The 19,887-nt window shown below is 33.6% G+C and overlaps 1 protein-coding gene across 5 annotated transcripts in view; it reads left to right on the forward strand.

Moving 5' to 3' along the window:
• Window positions 1-19,887, forward strand: part of DACH1 (dachshund family transcription factor 1) — a 353,160-nt gene that overhangs the window by 287,911 nt on the left and 45,362 nt on the right. For all 5 annotated transcript variants that reach the window (XM_031504835.2, XM_021548063.3, XM_021548061.3 and 2 more), the window contains one exon: window positions 15,843-15,994. In XM_031504835.2, coding sequence (XP_031360695.2) covers window positions 15,843-15,994 — 152 coding nt within the window. The remainder of the gene's footprint in view (window positions 1-15,842; window positions 15,995-19,887) is intronic.

Raw genomic sequence — 19,887 nt, forward strand, 5'->3', positions numbered from 1 at the left:
CCCTGTCATATATTGCTTAATGGTCCATGCTGCCAGGAATTATAATAGCTTTCTAGTAATAATTTTTTTTTTGAAAGAAACTTTATGGGCACAAAGTCTTATAAAAGTTTAAACTCAGATTTTTAAAAAGGCAATGAAAGAAAACTTCCTAGAGCTATGCTAAACTGCAGATTTTTTTTTTTTTTAATTCAGAATAAATGTATAGAGTCTCACATATACTATAAGTTAATAACTAATATTTTAACTTTGGTTGGCTAATGTTTGCAGGGCACTTACAGATGCTAGAATAATCTCTAATGTTTTTGCTCAATCTGCTCTGGAGATGGATGAAATAAATAGTTTAAACTAATTAATGTAACACCAGCTGTTACAAGTGCTTGGCAGACGTCTGTGAGTTTTGATGGGCAGAGAGCGGCTGTTGTACTTGACTTTATTTTAGTACAATGTTGATCACAGTGTAAGCTGGAATAAATGACGAGCCAAAGGAAGGAACAGAGGATGAATTCTGTGTAATGCAAAATAAATATTGCCCTTTTTCTGAAAATATTTTTTGAGGTCAAGGGAGATTTATAGTGGACTTCTATTTAGTCAGAAGTGCTGTGACAACAGCTGTGCTAAGCATGCTTGGTATTAACATGCTTTACAAAAGCTGCAGAAATATATATAGACATCTATGAAATTTCACATTGCTTTTAGATTTCAAAAAGTGCTAAGGCTTAGTATTTGCACTTTATCTGCATATTTAATTTCTACCTACCAATTGCTGTTAGAAAGAATAGATGTTTAAGACATGTAAATAAAAAGCAATACTAGATCTAGAAAGTCAGTATGTTTGCAAAGACTAAGTTGGATTTCAGTGCTGCTTGTATTTACAAGTACAAGATTGTATAGTAGGTGTTTTTATTTATTTTACACTCTAAAGGATGAGCATGACTGCAGAAACTTTCAAGGTAAAAAGTAGTTCTATCACACTGAATTTGGTATTTTGTGTCATAGCCTTGTTTTATCCGTGTCTAGTCAAAGAAACTCCACAAAATCTTAAACATATATCTGATGAGAATTCATTGATTTATGGGTAATTTAATAGCAAGTTAAAATATCAAAGTAACTTCTCTTTTAAAGTTAGAAGGTAGAGTAATTGTGCTGTGACAGGGGAACGATGGCTGCTATCTCTCTATGTGCCAGCATTAAGATAACAGTGTCATTGTACAGATTGTTACCCTGTGAATATGTCTAATAAGTTATTATAGCGTGCTGAGCAGATGGCAAGTGTGCTTCTGAAAGAATTGATGGATGGGATATGATGTCATCAGTGAGATGACAAGGTTCACAAGGTACTTGACCTCCAAGAATAAGTCCTAACTGGTTAGAATTCTAAATGGTGAACTTTTGTGACACTGGCTAAATGGGAAATATGTGCAATTTGTATTTCTTTATGGTAGTGTTTACCCTCTTCACTGAACTCCACGTAATGGGATTTGGTCCCTGAAGACATGGAGATATTGTTGGAAGGTTTCACCCTGTAACCTTCAGAGGATTTCAAATACAAATCTATACATCTAAACTTTAACAAAATCCTACTGAATTATATTTATGAATTCAGGTTCATAGCTTTTCCTACTTTATATGTATGTATAAAGAATTTAATTGAGATGATCAATTAATTTAACATGTACTCTCAAAAGAGAAAGCTGCTGATTCAGTAAGAAAGTACAAAGCATAAGATTACAATTTATACTTTTATAAGAATGTCTTTGAAATTGTTAGCTATATGAACATAACAAGGATCTTAGGAGCATAGTAATTTTAATTATGACTAGACTATCTATCTCTAAATTCCATTAAACAAATAAACATTTTATTGTTCTATCTATCTGAAAAGGTATCTTCCTTTCTATTACATTCCAAATTATATAGTGGGATCTATACTGCTGCAACACAGGCCTCTAAAATAGTCCTCTTAGTTCTCTGCATGATTTATGGAATGAAGACAATGGATGCAGAAGCCTCGAAATGGGGAATCTTGCTGCTAAAGTTTAGTTACTGTCCAAGAGCTGCATCTGACAGATACCTATCTTTTTCATTGGGTTGAGAATTTAGGTCTTTGTTTATAGAGTGCTGCTTCCATGGCAGACTGGGTAATCTAGACAGTGGAATTCTACCTGTCATCTCTTGTAAACCTAAACCTAAACCTTGTAAACCTAAATCTCCCTAAATCAACTGAGCACAAAGTGGGCTCTGCATATCTCTTTGTGAACAATTATGCAAATAGACAGATCCTTCAGAATTAGAAGTTTGTATCTATACATTGTAAATTAGAAACAGAAACAGAACATGAGAAAGACAATATGTGGAGAACGTATGAAATAAGTTACTGAAACAAAAGGGATAAATGAATACTAAAGCTATATACTATGCCTTTCCTATAGTGAAAGTCAGAGTTAAAAGAGTTTGGAGTCATGTTTCTTAACCCTTGAAATTAATTGATCCTTTTTTTCCCCTCCCATTTATTTAGCTGTATTTGGTAATGATCAAAAACAAGAAGATAGGAGGAAGAGGCAAGAATTTAGTAGTTAGCTTTTTTCATTCTTTAATGAAATACTTCTTGTTTCTTAAAATGCTTCTTGTTAGTTGGCTCCTTTGAAATGAGAAGATAAATTCCTTGTGGAAAACTCCTCCATGTTTTATTGATTGTTTGCAGAGCAAAACATAAATTCTATATACAAAAATAAACTATGAGAGCATGTACATGCATGCTTGTTCTGAATTCTTTATGATATTTATTTTCAACACTGATCATTCTTTGTGATATTTGAATATTCATGTGACAACCTAGAGGTTATTTACATGAACTGTAACAAGAGGAAACCAGATGAAAGCACTATAAATCCTGTGAATAAGAACAATATATTATCATTTTTATATTTCCGAATGTTCTGAGTTTCAAGTAAGTAAAATTTGTTTGTAAAATTTCTACTACTGGGGAATATTGTCCCATTTCTTAAATCAAATTGTAGGTACAATAAAACTTTCATAAGCATGTTATAAATTGCTTCCATCTTTCCTGTATAAATAAGATGCTGCGTGTTCGTAAATTACTTCAGAATTACAGCAAAGCTTTGGATTAAGTTGTAAACATTATAACAATGTATCAATTTTATCATAATTGCTTTGAAAGTACAGATTATGATTGAAAGTTGCCCTTTTTTTTTCATTTGATTCTAAATACATGCTCCTTGTCATGCAATTGTTTTACTTGTGTTCTGACATCTTATTCTACATTTTCCTTCTACTGCCTGTACATTTTCAGGAAACGTAGAAGGAAGATACAATGGCTCTCAGACCATACTCTCTTCCTTTTACTCCAGCACTAAGGGTAGAGGTATTGTACCTGCAAAAAATAGTAACTTATTTACATGTGAATTGTGGATTATCTCTCAACATGCGGTTTACTGTCAATAGAGTTATTCTTTCTCTGGTTTATTACCACTTTATTTCTATGCAGTAAGAGAGCAGTAGCCTTTTCAAAACATACTATTACTAGGGCAGCACAGAGCTGAATCTTTAAATAAATACTTTCACTATCTAAAGCATGCATCCTTTGTTAGTGGGTGGGTTCAAGGGAGTTTGTTCCATTCTAGTAAAGTAATATTAAAAACTAGTAGTGAAATATCAATATTAATGTGTGCCAGTTTGTTAACATATTTTAACATATAAGTTAACATATGTTAACATATTGTCAAAATATTTTAAAATATTAGATGAGTTTATCAAATAATTTGATAAATTTTTTATTCGACTTTTCAGGTTTTTAATAAAACTGAAAAAGCCAGATTCCACATATATTACCCTATTGTCATAGGTGTATTGATTATGTGACTAAAGAAGTTTCAGGAGCCAACTCTTTTCTGCTCAATCTGATCAGTTCATATATGTCTGCATATGCTAGAGAAATGTAAAATATTAATAGGAGGTCAATGAGTATTCACAGAGCTCTCTTTGCCATATGGCCCCTGTGGAGGATAGAAGGCCCTGGCTAGCTTAAGCCTGCCATATGGACCTGGTGGAAAAAGGTAGGTTTCACACACAGAGCAAACCTACCATATGGACTGGGTGGAGCACTCAAAACTCTAAACATTCCTTGTACACCAGGGCCTTTTACACAGAAGAATGTAAAAACATACATAATACATTACACACAAAAGCCATTGAAAAATAGATCAATTGTTTAGGTTTATATAATGCTTTCAAGCAGTGACCAAAACTATATAAATAATCAGGGCTTATTTTGAAATAGTAAAGAGGACAATCAATCATTTACAACTGACTTTTTTACTTTGCATTTAACATCTGTTGTGCAATGGGACTGTACAATGCCACTCTTAATGCTGTACAAAGACAGAACATACAAAAATGGTGATAAGGTTAAAGCAGTTTCTCTGAATATATTCCCTTGGGTTTCTTTTCCCTCCTGCTCTTAACCTGAAAAACAAATTTAGCACACTGTGCAAAAGTTGTGAGGCAAGTCCTGGACTTAGAAATGTCTTCCGTACTCTTCATCTTTTGAGGAATTGAAATTAAGCGTAGGATAAGATCATTGATTCAACTTTAGTCCCTCTATGAAGAGTGTGATGTTACATAGTGGTGTCTTCTTTAATAGACAAAAGACATAGTAAAGTAGGATAGAAAAATTATCATCTTTCAAACCACTGGACCTAATGATGAAATTTGCTACATGTTCCCATGCAAACATATCTGTATTTTCTTTAGTTTTAGTTGGTTGATTGGTTGGTTGGTTTGGTTGGGTTGGGTTTTTTTGGAAAAAAAAGCAAAAGTCAGATCAGGACCACTTCAGCTATGATTTTGTCAAAATACAGTAAAAAAGAGCATGAAGTAAAGATGTATTTTTAGATTTTTTTTTATTTTTTATTACTTGTTTTGATAATAGTTCAGATCTGGTTTTCACTGTTTTATATGAGAAAATGAGTCTTATATGTGAGAATGAATAAGGAGAAAAGAAGTCAAGATCTGTTTTGTTCTGTAAACAGAGAGGTAATCTAGGCTGACTTGTCCCCTCAGATTTCTGTCACAATCTTTTCCTTTTCTCAATTTTATTTTTTTCTTGTCTGGTCCTGTAATTTCAACAAGCAAACTAATTTCTTCATATCTTGAAAGGGGAAGAAACTACTGAAACAAAGACACTTTAAAATCAATCAGTGCTACTGAGGAAAGTGTTTGAGTTGTAAAAGAAAAGTACAGCCAGCAGTAGAATCAGCTGAGTTGTGGACTAGCTAGGGCAAAGAGAAGACAAAGACAGTGGTCATGAAAATAAAGGATTTGGATTTTACCTTTTGAACTCATTGTGCTAAATATTTTATAATTGTACTAGAATCTGGTATACAACCAGCTTTCATCAGTGGCACTGACTTCCTTTTCAAAATCTGAACAAAAAAAAAATCACTGAAGTTGCTGTCTCAATCTTTTGGGTACAGGTGTTCACAAAAGCATTCAGGGTGGTCATTTCCTGATGAGACTCCTGCTTTTTTTTACTAGACAGGCTAAAAGCCAACCTGTTATTGGGATACAGAATAAAAGTATTATGCTTAAATATATAATGATATAATCAGGTTGAGATAATAAAGCTTGTACAGTCTGTTTCAGTTTGTGTAGGCAGTAACTGTTTTCACAGTACAATAATGCTAAAGATCTTTTGATTTCTGTTTTGTTTATTTGCAGTTATCACATACATACATTTTTGTAAAGTCTTAGAGAACCTTTGAACCACTCTTGGGATTTGTGTTTTCTTTCTGTTACATAACATTTATAATTGCTTCAGAATTAAAATAAAGAATTTTTCAATTACATTATTGGCATAAACATTGAAGCAGTTACAGAAGTTTTGGTATGAAACAAAATTAGTAAGAAGAGCTGGCCCTATAGTGGAGATTATGCAAGGTATATTTCCTTGATATTATGGTATGATACAGGTAAAAGACTAAGCAAAATATTTAATTTGCATGAAGGTCTTTAACTGGATCCAAAAAAAGATTTTAATTTACTGGCAAGTGCATGGCATGCTTGCTGTATAGGATTCTTTAATTTTCTGTATTTAATGTAAACCAAGCTGATCCATGTTACATGATGACTCCAAACTATTTTTTATCTTCTTAAATCAGTGCTGAATGTGACTCATAATGCATAAATACATAAAAGATTTTTTTTTTGTTTTCTCTAATATGTATTCTGATATATTAGCATAAATTACATATTCTAAGACATGAAAAAACATGCAGGCCAAATCTTACTTTAAATTGGATGCCTGAAATGGAGCAGAAAACATTAGAGGTAAAACTTCTATATTATTCTATCAGTGAGCATCGAGCTAGTGAATGCCATAGAAATCTCACTAATGGACATGTTCTGGCAGCTTGTTGCAGATGTTTGATGAATGAATTGCAAGAGAAATCATATCAGATGTAAAAATGCTTGCCTTTTCATTCTGAATTTTGTTGCTGAGCACTCTGGGGTTTAGGGGTTTTGTTTGTTTATTATTATGTATTTCTGTGAAAACCAGATATTAGGATATAATGTATAGGCAATGGTTTGAGAAATGTGGCTATAATATTGTAAAGGACTGTTTCTGATGCTATAAACTATGAAGCTCATATTGAACTCCCATAGGCAGACAGCCAAATTTCTATTAGGATATCATAACCATATAATCCAAACTGTGTACATCGATTATTGTCTACAACATTTGCATCTGACTACTGGAACTATTCCATAGATAGAAGCATTAAGGGTGTTTATTATATCTGCTACAAAAAATATTGTGTAATAATTTGGAAAAAGTAAGTTAAATATACTCCCTTATGCAAATTTTGGTGTTTCAGCCACAAAAATAAGGAAGCCTCTGTGTTATACTGCTTTATGGTATTAAAACAGCTCACTCCTTTTGTACTCTTCCTGGTGAGAGTTTGTCAAAACAGGATGCTTCACATCCTTTTGTTTTTAATAACAGTTGATATATTAGGTGGGAAGAGAGTTAAGACCAGGAGTTACTAGATCAGGTATTTCTGTAAAACGTGTGTGTTGCTATTTGTGTGCTCAAGCAAAGATTGGACACTCTACTGAACCACTGATGATGGAACACCTGATCCCTTGACCTCTCAGAAGTCTGACTGCAGGGCTGGACCGGCACAGTCCCTTTGGTACTTCGTTTTCAAAGCATGGCTCCTTCCCCTGCATTTCCAAAGCATTTAAAGCTTTTCAATGTATGTTCAGAATAGGTTCGCAAATTCCTGAACCTTTTGCTCAGTAGCCCCACACAGCTGTGTCCATCTGATTTGGTTCCTGATTATTTTATTTTACTGGCATCTTTGACACTAATATATCCAGAGCAGGAATTTTGGCAAGGCAAAAGCTCAGGAACAGCTTCCCTTAATATGTTTCTGTCTTGTTTAGGCTGGTCATCCTATTCACTAGTCTGTATGTTATAAGTCCAAGTATTAGAGGTAATTGCTAATCTTTTGTTGAAGAGGTTATTAAAATCATGGGCAATTAATGGGATCTTGCAGGGAAATGAAGAGAATATGAATATATATGTTTTTAAATACTGTGTATCTGCAAAAAGCAGTGTCCCTGGACATTTTATGTATTTATCTAAAATATGATATTTTCTCATTTTCATTAAAAAAAGACAGTATTCTATATGAATATTCAGTTTAACAAAGCAGTTACATTAATCAATAGATCCAGTTTTACATGTTCTGACCAGATAAACATTTTTCTGCTGGAACAGATGAGCAGTGTAAGCTGCCATAAATGAGAAGTGTTTGATACTTCTTTTGCTTTCTCTGTTGAACTTCTCTGACATATTTATTTGTGAAATGCAGTACTGCTGACTTCTGTGCTGCCACTTTAGACCAGATACCAAACATTCTTGGTCAACCTCATCTGCTTGCCAGCACTCTGGGGATGAGGGTATGGGACAGGTTATGAGTTGCTGAATGAATGACAGCTGCTGAGTGTTGCTCAGACACATTACCATATATTCATTTTTTTTTGGGCATCTGATTCATGCTGTCAGCAGATTACCAAGAACATGTGCCATGTGACACGGTAGCAGGAGCATTAATACTCAGGCCCCCATAATTGCAACATGGCTAGATATGGACTGCTTGAAAACACTGGCTTTTTGGTTCTTTCCTGAAGAGAATGAATATTAAAATTATTAACTGAACATAGACCAAGGAAAATAGTGTGAATACAATGCAGTTCGAGGTATTAACATAAACCCTTCATCTTCAGAGAATTACAAGTTACCAGCTGTGCTCTTATCAAAAACTCCCTTCTTACTACTGTTACGCTTACAAAAGAGGAGTGCTGTTATTTTAGATGACAATGAAAAAAATGGTAATATTGTTGATATTTCTTATTTTTAAATCACCTTAAATCCCCAAATAATAGATGCTTTTCAACTTTCATGAAATATGTCCAGAGGATTATTAATACAAATCATGTGGTCCTTGAAATGATCCAGTAAAATCTAGCAAAATGCAATTGTTATATAGTCTATAATGTTTTTCTTCTGCATTTTGCTGTAGCCATATGGAGGCAGTTATAGAGAGGAATGGGCAGCAAAAAAAAAGTATGCATACTGTGGATGCATTGCCTTGTGTATTGCTTTTATCTGTTGAGATGTGCATATTTATGTCCATAATTTTGAAAATGTGAGGTTTAGTCTACAATACATTCATTATGCAGACCTAAAGTCCAGTCCCTAATTTGAAGTTTAATCAGGAATTTAGTTTATCCTGAAAATACTTGGCTTGATCATTTGATTCAGAATATATTAGGAAAGCTGGATATATGATCAGGGAGACAGCTTCTGAGCCAAGGCAATAAGGAGATTAAATAGCTGGTTTTGTGAATGTTGGGGTTTGATTTCCTAACCAAATATCACTTCACTGCATAGATGATCATGGACACCCCTCAATGCCACTTTGGAAGAAGCTGAGAAGGACTCTTGAGAACTTATGGGGAAACACATTTGCAGAATCCTCTGCAAACATATGCATGTAAGCAGTTCTCGTAGAATTGCTACAAAGCCAGGAAACATTCTTTTTAGCACTCAGTGTTGCCTAGCTGATGGAGGGGAGATAGCAAAGTACTAATTGGGATGTTTGACATGAAGTGGTAAAATACATTTATATTTTTTTCAGCATCCAAAGCACAGATGGCCTTACTCTGCATCCGATTATTGCCAGTAGCATATCAGGATCTCTAAAAAAGAAATAATGGGCATAGTTCTTACAATTAAAAACTACAGGTCATAAAATTATAAAGTGCCTTCTTTTTATACTAATAAATTGTTAAAATGTAATAAAAATATTTAGAATAACTTTTTAACAACCATTTAATCTTTTAACAATAATTTCATCTTTAGGAATTTAGGGTTAAGTTCTTAATTTATTCAGAGTTAATGATTGTTACTGTCAGGTGTTGAAGATGTGTTTTATGGTATATACAGAATCATCCCTGACTATCCCATTCCCTGTTTTTTCCTAATCATTCAAGGCACTTTAAAAAATTGTGTGAAAAATTCTGTGAGTAAACAGGATACTTTTTATTATGGGGGCAGAGAAACCATGTAATTTTTTTTTGCATGTTATATGTTATGATGCCAAAGTACACAGAATAGAAATACCACTGGCATTTTAACATTCCACTGCATGGTAAAATATGCTTGTTTAAAAATAGGAATGATAATTTATTCTAGAATATTGTGAAATCCTTAGAATAAATAAATAAGCCAATACTGCTTGACCCAGCCCTAATCAGTAATAGGCTGCAAAATAAGATAAAGGTTATTAAAATAATCCTTTTATTGAAAGAGAAAATTAGATAAGTTGTGCTGATTGACTCTGAGGCCCTCCTAGGGACATGTAAAATGAAGAATAAACTCAACTTGATCTAGTCCAAAAAGCCTGAAGAAATCCTCACAGCTGGAACATAACCACTAATTACATTTTTGCTTTTTGAATATATATTGGTAGCTCTTTCTGTTCATTTTTAGTGATGCTATACCCATAATTCCTTAACAAATTAAAATATATGATCTTTAGAAAATGTGTTTTATATATTTGCTTTGACAGCTGTAAATGTCACTTACATTCAACTAAAATTCTTGAAATACTGTAAGAATTATTTGTGCAAAATCTGTTGTATGTAAAAAACAGCAGTTTAGCTGTTTTGTTTATTTCTTGTTGAGTCAGTATAAATTTCTTGCTCCTGGGCAGTCTTTCTCTTCCCCTCCTTCACCTCATAATCCCTGTTCTATTATTCCTTCCCAAAGTGTTTGGCCACCATGAGTGTCCTTCCCTATATTCCCAACTTTCTATTTCCTCACTTCTTTATTACTCCCTGTCTTTTGCCAAGTCCTCTCTGTTTCAACCCTTCCATGAAGGGTTCTTCCAGCCAACAATACGTACCTTTTTCCCCCGCTCTATGCTTATAGGTAAATTGTCTTAAGAGGCATTGGCATAGAAGGGGTACCACTGAACTTTAGAGATAGAGTGATCCCAAAAGCTTTGTTCGAGAAGTGATTCTCCATCTGGCTCTAATTTGCCATGCTGGAAGCAAATCCAACTGCAATATGATCAATGAGCCTGTGAAATAGTGAAGAGTGATCTGTAGAGATCATCTGTAGATCTGCATGTTCTTTAAAAGGATTGAAGAAATACTGGAAATTAATTGAATTTTTTTTTCCACAAAGGAAGAGCATCCAGTTAGTACATTAAGTTTTCAGTTGTTAAAATCTCCAAGAATTTTCAGGAAATATGAGTCTTACTCTTGGCAGGAAAGTCCTGCATCTGAACCTATCTCCAAAGTGAACACATAAAACTAATTTCTTATATCCTTTTATTCTTGTGTAGTTCTTTACATCAAGTGAAGGTGTGCGTATTTGGAAGCCATGCCACCTGGGAAAATGGTCCACAATGGTAGACTTGATACATAGATGAGTGAGTTCTGTAAGACCTACCTGCAGAAATATATGTGACTGCATCAGGTGCAAAGCCATTTTGTGCAAAGCCATTTTGTGTAACATTCAAGAAACTTTATAGCTGTGATACTTTCCATGTAGGTTTTGAATTTTTAGTCATATTTCATTATTAGAAAGCTCCTACTCCCAAAGTCCTTAGGCAAAAATACCAATCCAAAAAGCAGAACTCAGTGGACAGCATTTGCAATGGTATTAACTGTGAGAGCATCAGCCTCTTTGAAGTATTACAGAAACATTAACCAGTCAGTCAGTCTACTTGAATATTTAATTTCCAGCTGCCACAGTGCAAATGTTTTAATTTCAGAGTAATTTGGTGTTCTGGAGAACTGTTTGTTTTATAAAAAGAAGTAAATAATTTGTAGATTAAAAAAAATAAAAGGAGTTAATATATATATGTAACTATTATCAAATATATATACATCTAACTCTTCTAATATATTTATAAGAATTTTATAAGAATTTAAATATATTCCTTTTATAGTTGATAACATCCTTCACAGTCATCTTGCATTGCCCCCTGCTACATGCGGGGTTAATCTTGAATGACCAAATCTATAAAGCAACCAAATTGTATGGGAGCTGGTCAGGAGGATTTTATTTATTTGTTTGTTACTTTCTTTCTTTCTTTCTTTCTTTCTTTCTTTCTTTCTTTCTTTCTTTCTTTCTCTCTTTCTCTCTTTCTTTCTCTCTTTCTCTCTTTCTTCCTTCCTTTCTCTCTTTCTCTCTTTCTCTCTTTCTCTCTTTCTTTCTTTCTTTCTTTCTTTCTTTCTTTCTTTCTTTCTTTCTTTCTTCCTTTCTTCCTTTCTTCCTTTCTTTCTTTCTTCCTTTCTTTCTTTCTTTCTTCCTTTCTTTCTTTCTTCCTTTCTTTCTTCCTTTCTTTCTTCCTTTCTTTCTTTTCTTCCTTTCTTTTCTTCCTTTCTTTTCTTCCTTTCTTCCTTCCTTTTCTTCCTTTCTTCCTTTCTTTTTTCCTTTCCTTTCTTCCTTTCTTTTTTCCTTTCCTTTCTTTCCTTTATTCTTTCTCTGCCTGAAACTATTAAATATTTAGATTGAGAATATGAGAACCCCATGTCCTTTTCTGTTAATATAAATCAAGAATTACTGATCAGTTAAAACAGAAAAGTTTCTCACACTTGAAACCTTTAACAGCGAGGAAGGTGAAATATAAAGCTTTGTACTAAAGAGTTTTTGACAACATAAACCAAAATAATACTTAGCCAAATGGAATAGATTGTTTCTACAATGTAGAAAAATTGTATGCACCAGATTTATGGTAATAAAAAGTAGAAGCAGAATCCTCTTTCATCATTCAAATGGTAAGCGTGAGCCTGTGTTAGGAACAATACATGTGCAATATTTTGCAGAGAACAGAAAAGCCTCAAAATGCATTGCAGAAAAAGCAAGACATTATTACAGAATGGTAGTAATCTGTATAGTATTTTTTTTTCAGCCAGCTATTATTGCTTGCTTTCAAATCCTGGCAATATCAATATTTTCCAGTTTGATTGGTGACTGGTCTGAACTTACCCTACTTGCTTTTAAGAACAAAGACAAGAGAATGGCTACCTCTATTCATCTATTATTGTTTAAATAGCTGTCACAGCTTCTAGGATGTCTGTTTCCACATTATCTGGTGAAAGAATAAAATAGAATGGCAACAAACCAAATACAGTGAAATATGTTTGTTGCATTTGGCCCAAACCAGCTGCTGTTTACAGATAAAATCTGGTTTGAACAAAACCAGGTGAATTTTGGAAATTGAGGAACAATGGATGGAGTGGTTGTAGCATTTACAAATATTTTAAAGCTATGTGTCGCATTCAGACTTGCCTATTATGGTGATTTAGTTCATATGTCAAGACACATATTCATCTCTGCCTGGATACTGTAGAGGCTTGGCTAACAGCTTGTCCTATCCTTGTTTATTTGTTAATTTATAACATCTCTGTTCCCAGCACAAACCAAGGCAGTCCTGGACACTTCTTTGTTCTGCCATGTTCTTTCTTTTTTTCTCCTCCTCTTTCTTTTCATTGTTGTGCTCCTCACTCTGACAGTGAAGTTTTAGATTGACCCTATTTCCCCTTTTGCCCTGACTTCTCTTCTAACACTTCCTTTGATGTGTTTAGACTGAAAATACCAAATCTCTGTTTCCCAGCAAGGGCTCATAATTTTGCAGCATTGGTCTGCTAGTAGTAGTAAGAGGAATATTGCAGCAGTTTAAAAGATGCTAGGCTAATGATTATTTGGAAAGAAAAGATATCTCATCCTTTAGAGAAAAGAGGACTTGTACAGGAATTAAGTACTTTTAATTTTTTTAAAGACAAGAGGTCATATTATTTTGCTACTAAGATATGTGGCTATGTTTTAATTGGCTGTGTTTACAGTGTGGTTTTTCTTAAAAATGCATTTTTTTGAGATTCCCTCAATCATTGCTTATCTCACATCCACAAATATCCACACTTCCTGTGTATAATATGTACATTTGCTCTGTTTCAAACATACTCACACTCAAAGTTTATTTCACATGGGACATCAAGAAAACAAAGTCACATTAGTCTGACTTTTTTTCTGAGTTGATATTTCATTAAAGTAAGTTCAGAGTAAGTTCATCTCTCTAGTTCTACCTTTCAGTGTAAATTTGTTTCTGTTATATTTTATAACATAGTGGGTTTGATGTTATTTTGAATTCATATAATTTTAGTCTTTTTTGAGTTTCTTTGCCTATCTCAAAACCATGCCACACATTGTTAAAAAATATTCATAAACTTCTTGTGTTGAGCATTCACAGAGTACAGCAAGCATAGCATTAAATAAATTGTAAAGTAGTAATACAGTAAAAAAATTGATCCCTTCCTTAAATTCTATTACAATATCTGTGTTAGGAGCATTCTGTATCTCAGCAATTGCATGGAAGAGCAGTTTTTGAGTTAATTAAGGCTTACAGAATTTTTAAGTGGGTCAGTTTTATCTAGTATATCTTAAAGTATTTTGACAGTTTGAGACCTAAAATATCAGTAAGATTCCAAGTCGTCTTAGAAGGTAGGAGGTCATTGATCCATTTTCCTGGCAAACCTAGAGGAAAATGATGTCTTTTCAGTTTCCTTTCTCATTTATATGAATCAACTTCACCATGCATACTAGTGATTCGACTCTTTCCTGCTATATCATGCAAGAGCAATACCTTCACTGCAACCACTGATACAAAGAAATCTCTACCCAAAAAAAGTAAGGATGTAACATGGAAGAGGTTTTTCTTTTCTTTTTTTGTTGTTTGGGTTTTTTTTTAGTTTTTTGGTTTCTTAATTTTGGGTGAAATTCATTTGGACAAACCATATTTTCAGTAGAGGAAAAAAGTTTACCTCTTCCTGCAGTAGATGCCTGTGAGAGTTCAGATGGATGAGTACCTTAAAGTGGACTGCACTCAGCCCAAGGGAGAATGCAACTAGGATCAACTAGGCAACTTAGATCAACTTTCAGATCGAATTTTAATGTACCTGATAAAATAAATAGAGAAGTGCAACCATTACTGAAATTATAATTAAATAAATTTATAAATAAAAAGAAATTTGACTACCCCAAAAGATATGTCACTTAAAATGGTCAAAGCCAAAATGGAAAAAAGTGAGTATGACAAACTCCTTTGCAGTCATACAGCTGTGCAGAGTCTGCATGACACCTGGGATACATTCTGATGTCCTTTCATTGTACTGAGTTACAGCAATATGTGTCAGTTAATGACTGAGCCCTTGGTAAGAAGAGTATGTATAGATATATGTATCTATTTATATATGTGTGTGTATAGATAATTTTCCTTTTGAAGAATTCAGATTAATATCTGGTGCAAAGAAATTGACCTAAATTTCTATATCATATGAACAGTAGCCTAAAAATGCTCCAGAAAGGAAAAAAAAAAAAAAAAAAAAAAAACAAAACAAAAAAAAAAAAAACAACACCAAAAAAAACCCCACAAATGAGGTTATTGAAGTTTCTCTTAGTTGTGGGGGAATTTTCAATTTCTTAATCTGTGCACAGATTATCTGTGAAACTTTAATCTTAGAAGTCTTCAAACTGTGCAAGTTTTTTCCCATTTTGATGTCAGAAGTGATCAGATCTGATTTTTACAAAGATTGCACTAAGGAGTTCAGCACTAGTTGTTAGAAGATGTCTGTGCTTTAAAAAAAATAGGCCAGTGGTTGTTACTGTGCTGTTAATTTCATGCAATGTTCAGAACATGTTTTAATTGTGGCAATCAGGTGTATTTTCTTAATGAAAAATGTATTGTGGGGCTTTTGTTGGTGTTGCAAAATCTGAGCTGCAAGTGAAACCATTAAGAGCAGGAAGGGTTAATTGTATGGGAAGCTTCGTATTCAAATACTTCTCATATACAAAATATATGTCATGCTAGAAAATATTCTATTGTCACTCCAAATAGAACACAAACTAAAATGAGATAATTGGGAAGGTGCCCATAAAGTCAGCCTGAATATATTATCACAAGTATATGTGAGATAATATTTGTTTTAAAAAGATTCTATGGCACTGTAAACTCAGTCTCATTAGAGACTGCATTTAAAAGGCTTATAAAGTTACTCATTAATGTTATCTTGTTGTATCTCCACAGCTTTTTCATTAAAGAAAATTCAGCAGAAAGCATTTTCTCCTGATAGCAGGAACCAATTTGCAATAAATGTTCTGGAAACCACTAGGGAAGCCATTACTGAGGTCTAATAAAAACAGACAAGCGTAACTTGTTCTATATTTTTGTTTCAATCACATACAGATGAGACCCCGCTCTCCACACCAACCGCAAGAGACAGCCTTGACAAACTTTCTCTAACTGGGCATGGGCAACCACTACCTCCGGGTTTTCCATCTCCTTTTCTATTCCCTGATGGATTGTCCTCCATAGAGACCCTTCTGACTAACATCCAGGTAGGCCTTTTTGTAGATTGGCTTAAAGGGATGGAGAGGAGCCAGTTTTGTCTAAATTAATAAAACCATTCTAGCTTAATCAGTTCATAAGATTATTTGGATCAACTAATTTACTAAAACTTTCCTGTAATTTAGGTTTTAAAGGAACCACAGCAAACAAATGAATTTAGAAACTGTCAGATACAGTACATAAAAATACAGATTGTATATTAAACTACAGCAGAAATTTCAATGTAAATTACATTGGTGTGTTTAACAACATTTGTCTTCAATGTTCTTTTTATTACAGGCTAATGAAATGTATCTTACTGTTTAACTTTATCTCATTTACTAAACAGAGAAAGAGTTCTTCAATAAATAGTTATTTCAAATTGCTAGAGTGTCACGGTAGAAATGATATTTAGAGCTATTTGAAATGTGTCTCCCATAAAAGCATTTACAAAAAGCACTTCTTTTATAAATAAGCTCATTTCAGTTAAAGTACTGTCTTCAAAGAATAGACTTCAAAGGGTATTACCGAGTTTTATACAAATTTCCTATTTGGTAGTCACACTGTCTGTTGTGTGTACAGTAAAACCATGTTCAAATATTATTTATAGTATACACTATGTATAGCTTGAAGCCAAATTGTTAGTGTTTCATATTAGAATTAAGAAATATTTTTTGTCCACAAATTCAGTTATCTCGTGTTCCCCATTTTCAAATTTTGCAACAATATGGTTGTATATTGCATGCAGAAACAAAATGATAGTGCCAGAAATAATACAGCCATATTACATATTCCAGAGAAACCTTGTCTGGGCAGCTACCAACTTCCAGTATGTCACCATATATTTCCTGCTCATTCCTGCAAACACATAAAATCAATTTTATTCTATCCAGCAAAGGATATGATGGAACAGGGCCAAATCCTGCTCACTTTACTGTCTGAAGCAATCTCATTAAAGTTTATGACACTTTAGAATTGTTTTATGAAAAGTATATGAGCCATTCATTAGTTGTGTTTTGAGGTGTAATAATGGAAAAATATTGCTATTTAAGAAGTAAATATTACTATATTTGACTGGTCTGAGAAAGCATATTTATGATTACTTTTTGTAATTCTAAGACTTAGCATCTTGAATATTTAAACCACAGACCAAGATAATTTGATAGCAGAATTCTTGGAACATATCTGCTGCAATCTGTAAAGATTGTACTTTTTTTAAAAGCAGAAATACAGTTAGTAAATTTTTAGCTGTGCATACGTGTACAGGAAAGTTCTTAGTAATTTTTTTGACAAATGTTTGCACTTAATGTCTCTAGACAGCAACCTAATGAGCAAAGCATTCAGTATCAACAGGTTACCTAATCTCGATTAAATATGAGGGTGCTGCACTATTTCAGGAAAAATGACTAGGATTAATTTGCCAAGAATGTTTTCAGTTTTGTTTTACAGAAAATGTGAATGTGAAATTCAGTCATTACTTTTTTTTTTTTTAATACTCTAATCTTACCTGAATGAAAAGATAAAATAAAAGGCAACATGATAAACAAACCAGAAACTTTTTTATGCCTTCTCTTGTAGTGCTTTTAAACATCCTGCTCTTTACCTTGAGATTCCATATAATGAAAAATCACCTATTAGTGTAAAGTGGTGGGACATAATTTCTTTTGGATTTTTCGGTATGTTCCCACATCACAATAAATGGCTTTGACAGATTTCTAGGAATCCTTTCATGACAGTATATGAAAGACATTTCCCTCCCTCTCCCTTGCTCCAGGTTTTTTATCAGGATACCATTAGAAATCTGCTTCATAAAATAAAAAATAAATAAAATTAGTTGATTTTCCAATCTGTGTAGAAAAAGTTGACTTAAATAGCGGTAGAGTATATTACAATATCATATGGATAATAGTGGCAATTTCATTAATCAATGCCATTTAAAATGGTTTCCATATTGCCATTTCATTGCTATTGCAATGAGAGGGAGTTACCCATGCTCACAAATGAGTTAGATACTGTGATGCTGACACTTCCAGAACAGTTTTAGATATTTGATTACAAATTCAAATTTGTTGATGGCACCTGTGGAAAGAGACAATTTTGTACCATAGTCCCTGATTACACTGTTTTTTGTGACTTTGCTAGGAAATGCATAAACCCTACCTATGATGTATTTATTACCAGAATAAGAAGGATTTTTTCACTGAGTAAATGGCTCCTTGCTGTCCTTTGGACCTGATGCCTTTTGCATCCCTGTCAGTCGAGATCTGGTTTCCGTGGGGAGGTGGAGCAGTGTGATCCCTCACTGTTCTCTTGTTGCAGCAATGGAGCAGATCTAACTTCCTCAAATAGATTGCCAAGGGCTTCATGAGTGGATTTGGTAGACACTGCTCTTTTTTCATCAGGGTCACTCATGCTGAAAATAGGCATGTGTCCTTTCACTGAAAGGATATATGTCTGCTTTGCTTGTGAAATGCAAGTCTACATTTTTTGTTAGGTCATGGCTCTGGGGAGCACCCACAACATACCACACATTTTTCTGGAGGTAGCCTACATTTTAGGGATGTGATCATCACAGGAATATACAGGCAAGGAGCTTCTGGCTACACCAGTGTGAATGGACTTGACAGTGGATGTCTCTGCATGATCTGGAGGATAGAATAATACAGACTTAGAACAGGATTAGAGTGCCCTATGGGCACTAGGAGGTCTAATTTTGACCTTTGTCAGGGTAAAAAGGATCCTAAGTTGTGTCATTGAAACAGTGTTTTTTTGGGTATGCAAATAAAATTTCTAAACATTTTGTTGTTTGAAAACAAAAGTGCTTGAGGTCCTGCAGATGCTGGTGAGCTCAGCTGAACTTGTTGCCTAACTGTAACTCTGTTTTAGTAGTCTGAGTAATTTTTTAGATGTGACCTCTAAGCAAAAGTGATTCTCTTTTCTTCCATCCATACTAAAGTTAAATGGATAGCCCCTGATCATGAATTCAAAATTTTAGGCAAATATTAAACTAGCCTATTTACTTTTGCTGTCACCATATTATTCTGTATACCATATATATGGGGTGTTTTTTTTACTTCTCCATAAATGCTTCTTTAAACAAAATATAACGTTTAATTATTTGTACATTTACAGAGGAGATAATAACAGTATACAATACCTGAAATAACCAGTGTTGTTCTTGCTGGAGACTGCTGAAATACAAATAATAAACTCTAAAAAAATATAATTAAGCAAATACACACATTAAAAAAAGGAATTAGATTGGGAATATATTTTCTTATTTGGATTTATATCTGCACATCTAAAAGGAAGAGAAAATAAATTTCCCAGGAGAACTTAAATCAATTGATATGTTTTTTCACAAAGTATATTTGTAGATTTCTTCTGGATTCAATGCTGGAAGTCTAAGCACAGTTGCAGGGAGGATGAAAGGTGGGGGAAAGTGAGTCACAGCAAAATGCTGTGTATGTGCTAGTGAGAAAGCTAAAGATGTCTCCATACCCCTCACATAAGTTTACCTTTTTGAGTCATGGCCTGATTATGCCAAAGTATGTTACAGCTACAGCCTTTCATGATGCTACAATATTCTTGGGTAGTAGTAACATTTTTTCAAGGTTTTAGAGTCTGAATCTCTACTGTCCCTGAACTGAATTTCCATTAATATCTAAGGGATGATATAGTTGCACTATGATAGCTGTATTTTTCTATCAAAACTGTATTGAATTGACACATTTTTATTGCTAAATATTTTTAAAGAGATATCTAAATTGGTTTACAAGTTTCCCACTGATATTAATAAAAGGAGTGCATGGTTGCAAACTAAAGTCCCCTCTGAAAACAAAGAAAACTACTAGCTTTATTGCTGTGAGCCTCCTGCACTGTTACTGTCTATCACTAAATACTA

Source organism: Lonchura striata, chromosome 2, assembly GCF_046129695.1.
Source record: "Lonchura striata isolate bLonStr1 chromosome 2, bLonStr1.mat, whole genome shotgun sequence".
NCBI classification, from domain to species: Eukaryota; Metazoa; Chordata; class Aves; order Passeriformes; family Estrildidae; genus Lonchura; species Lonchura striata.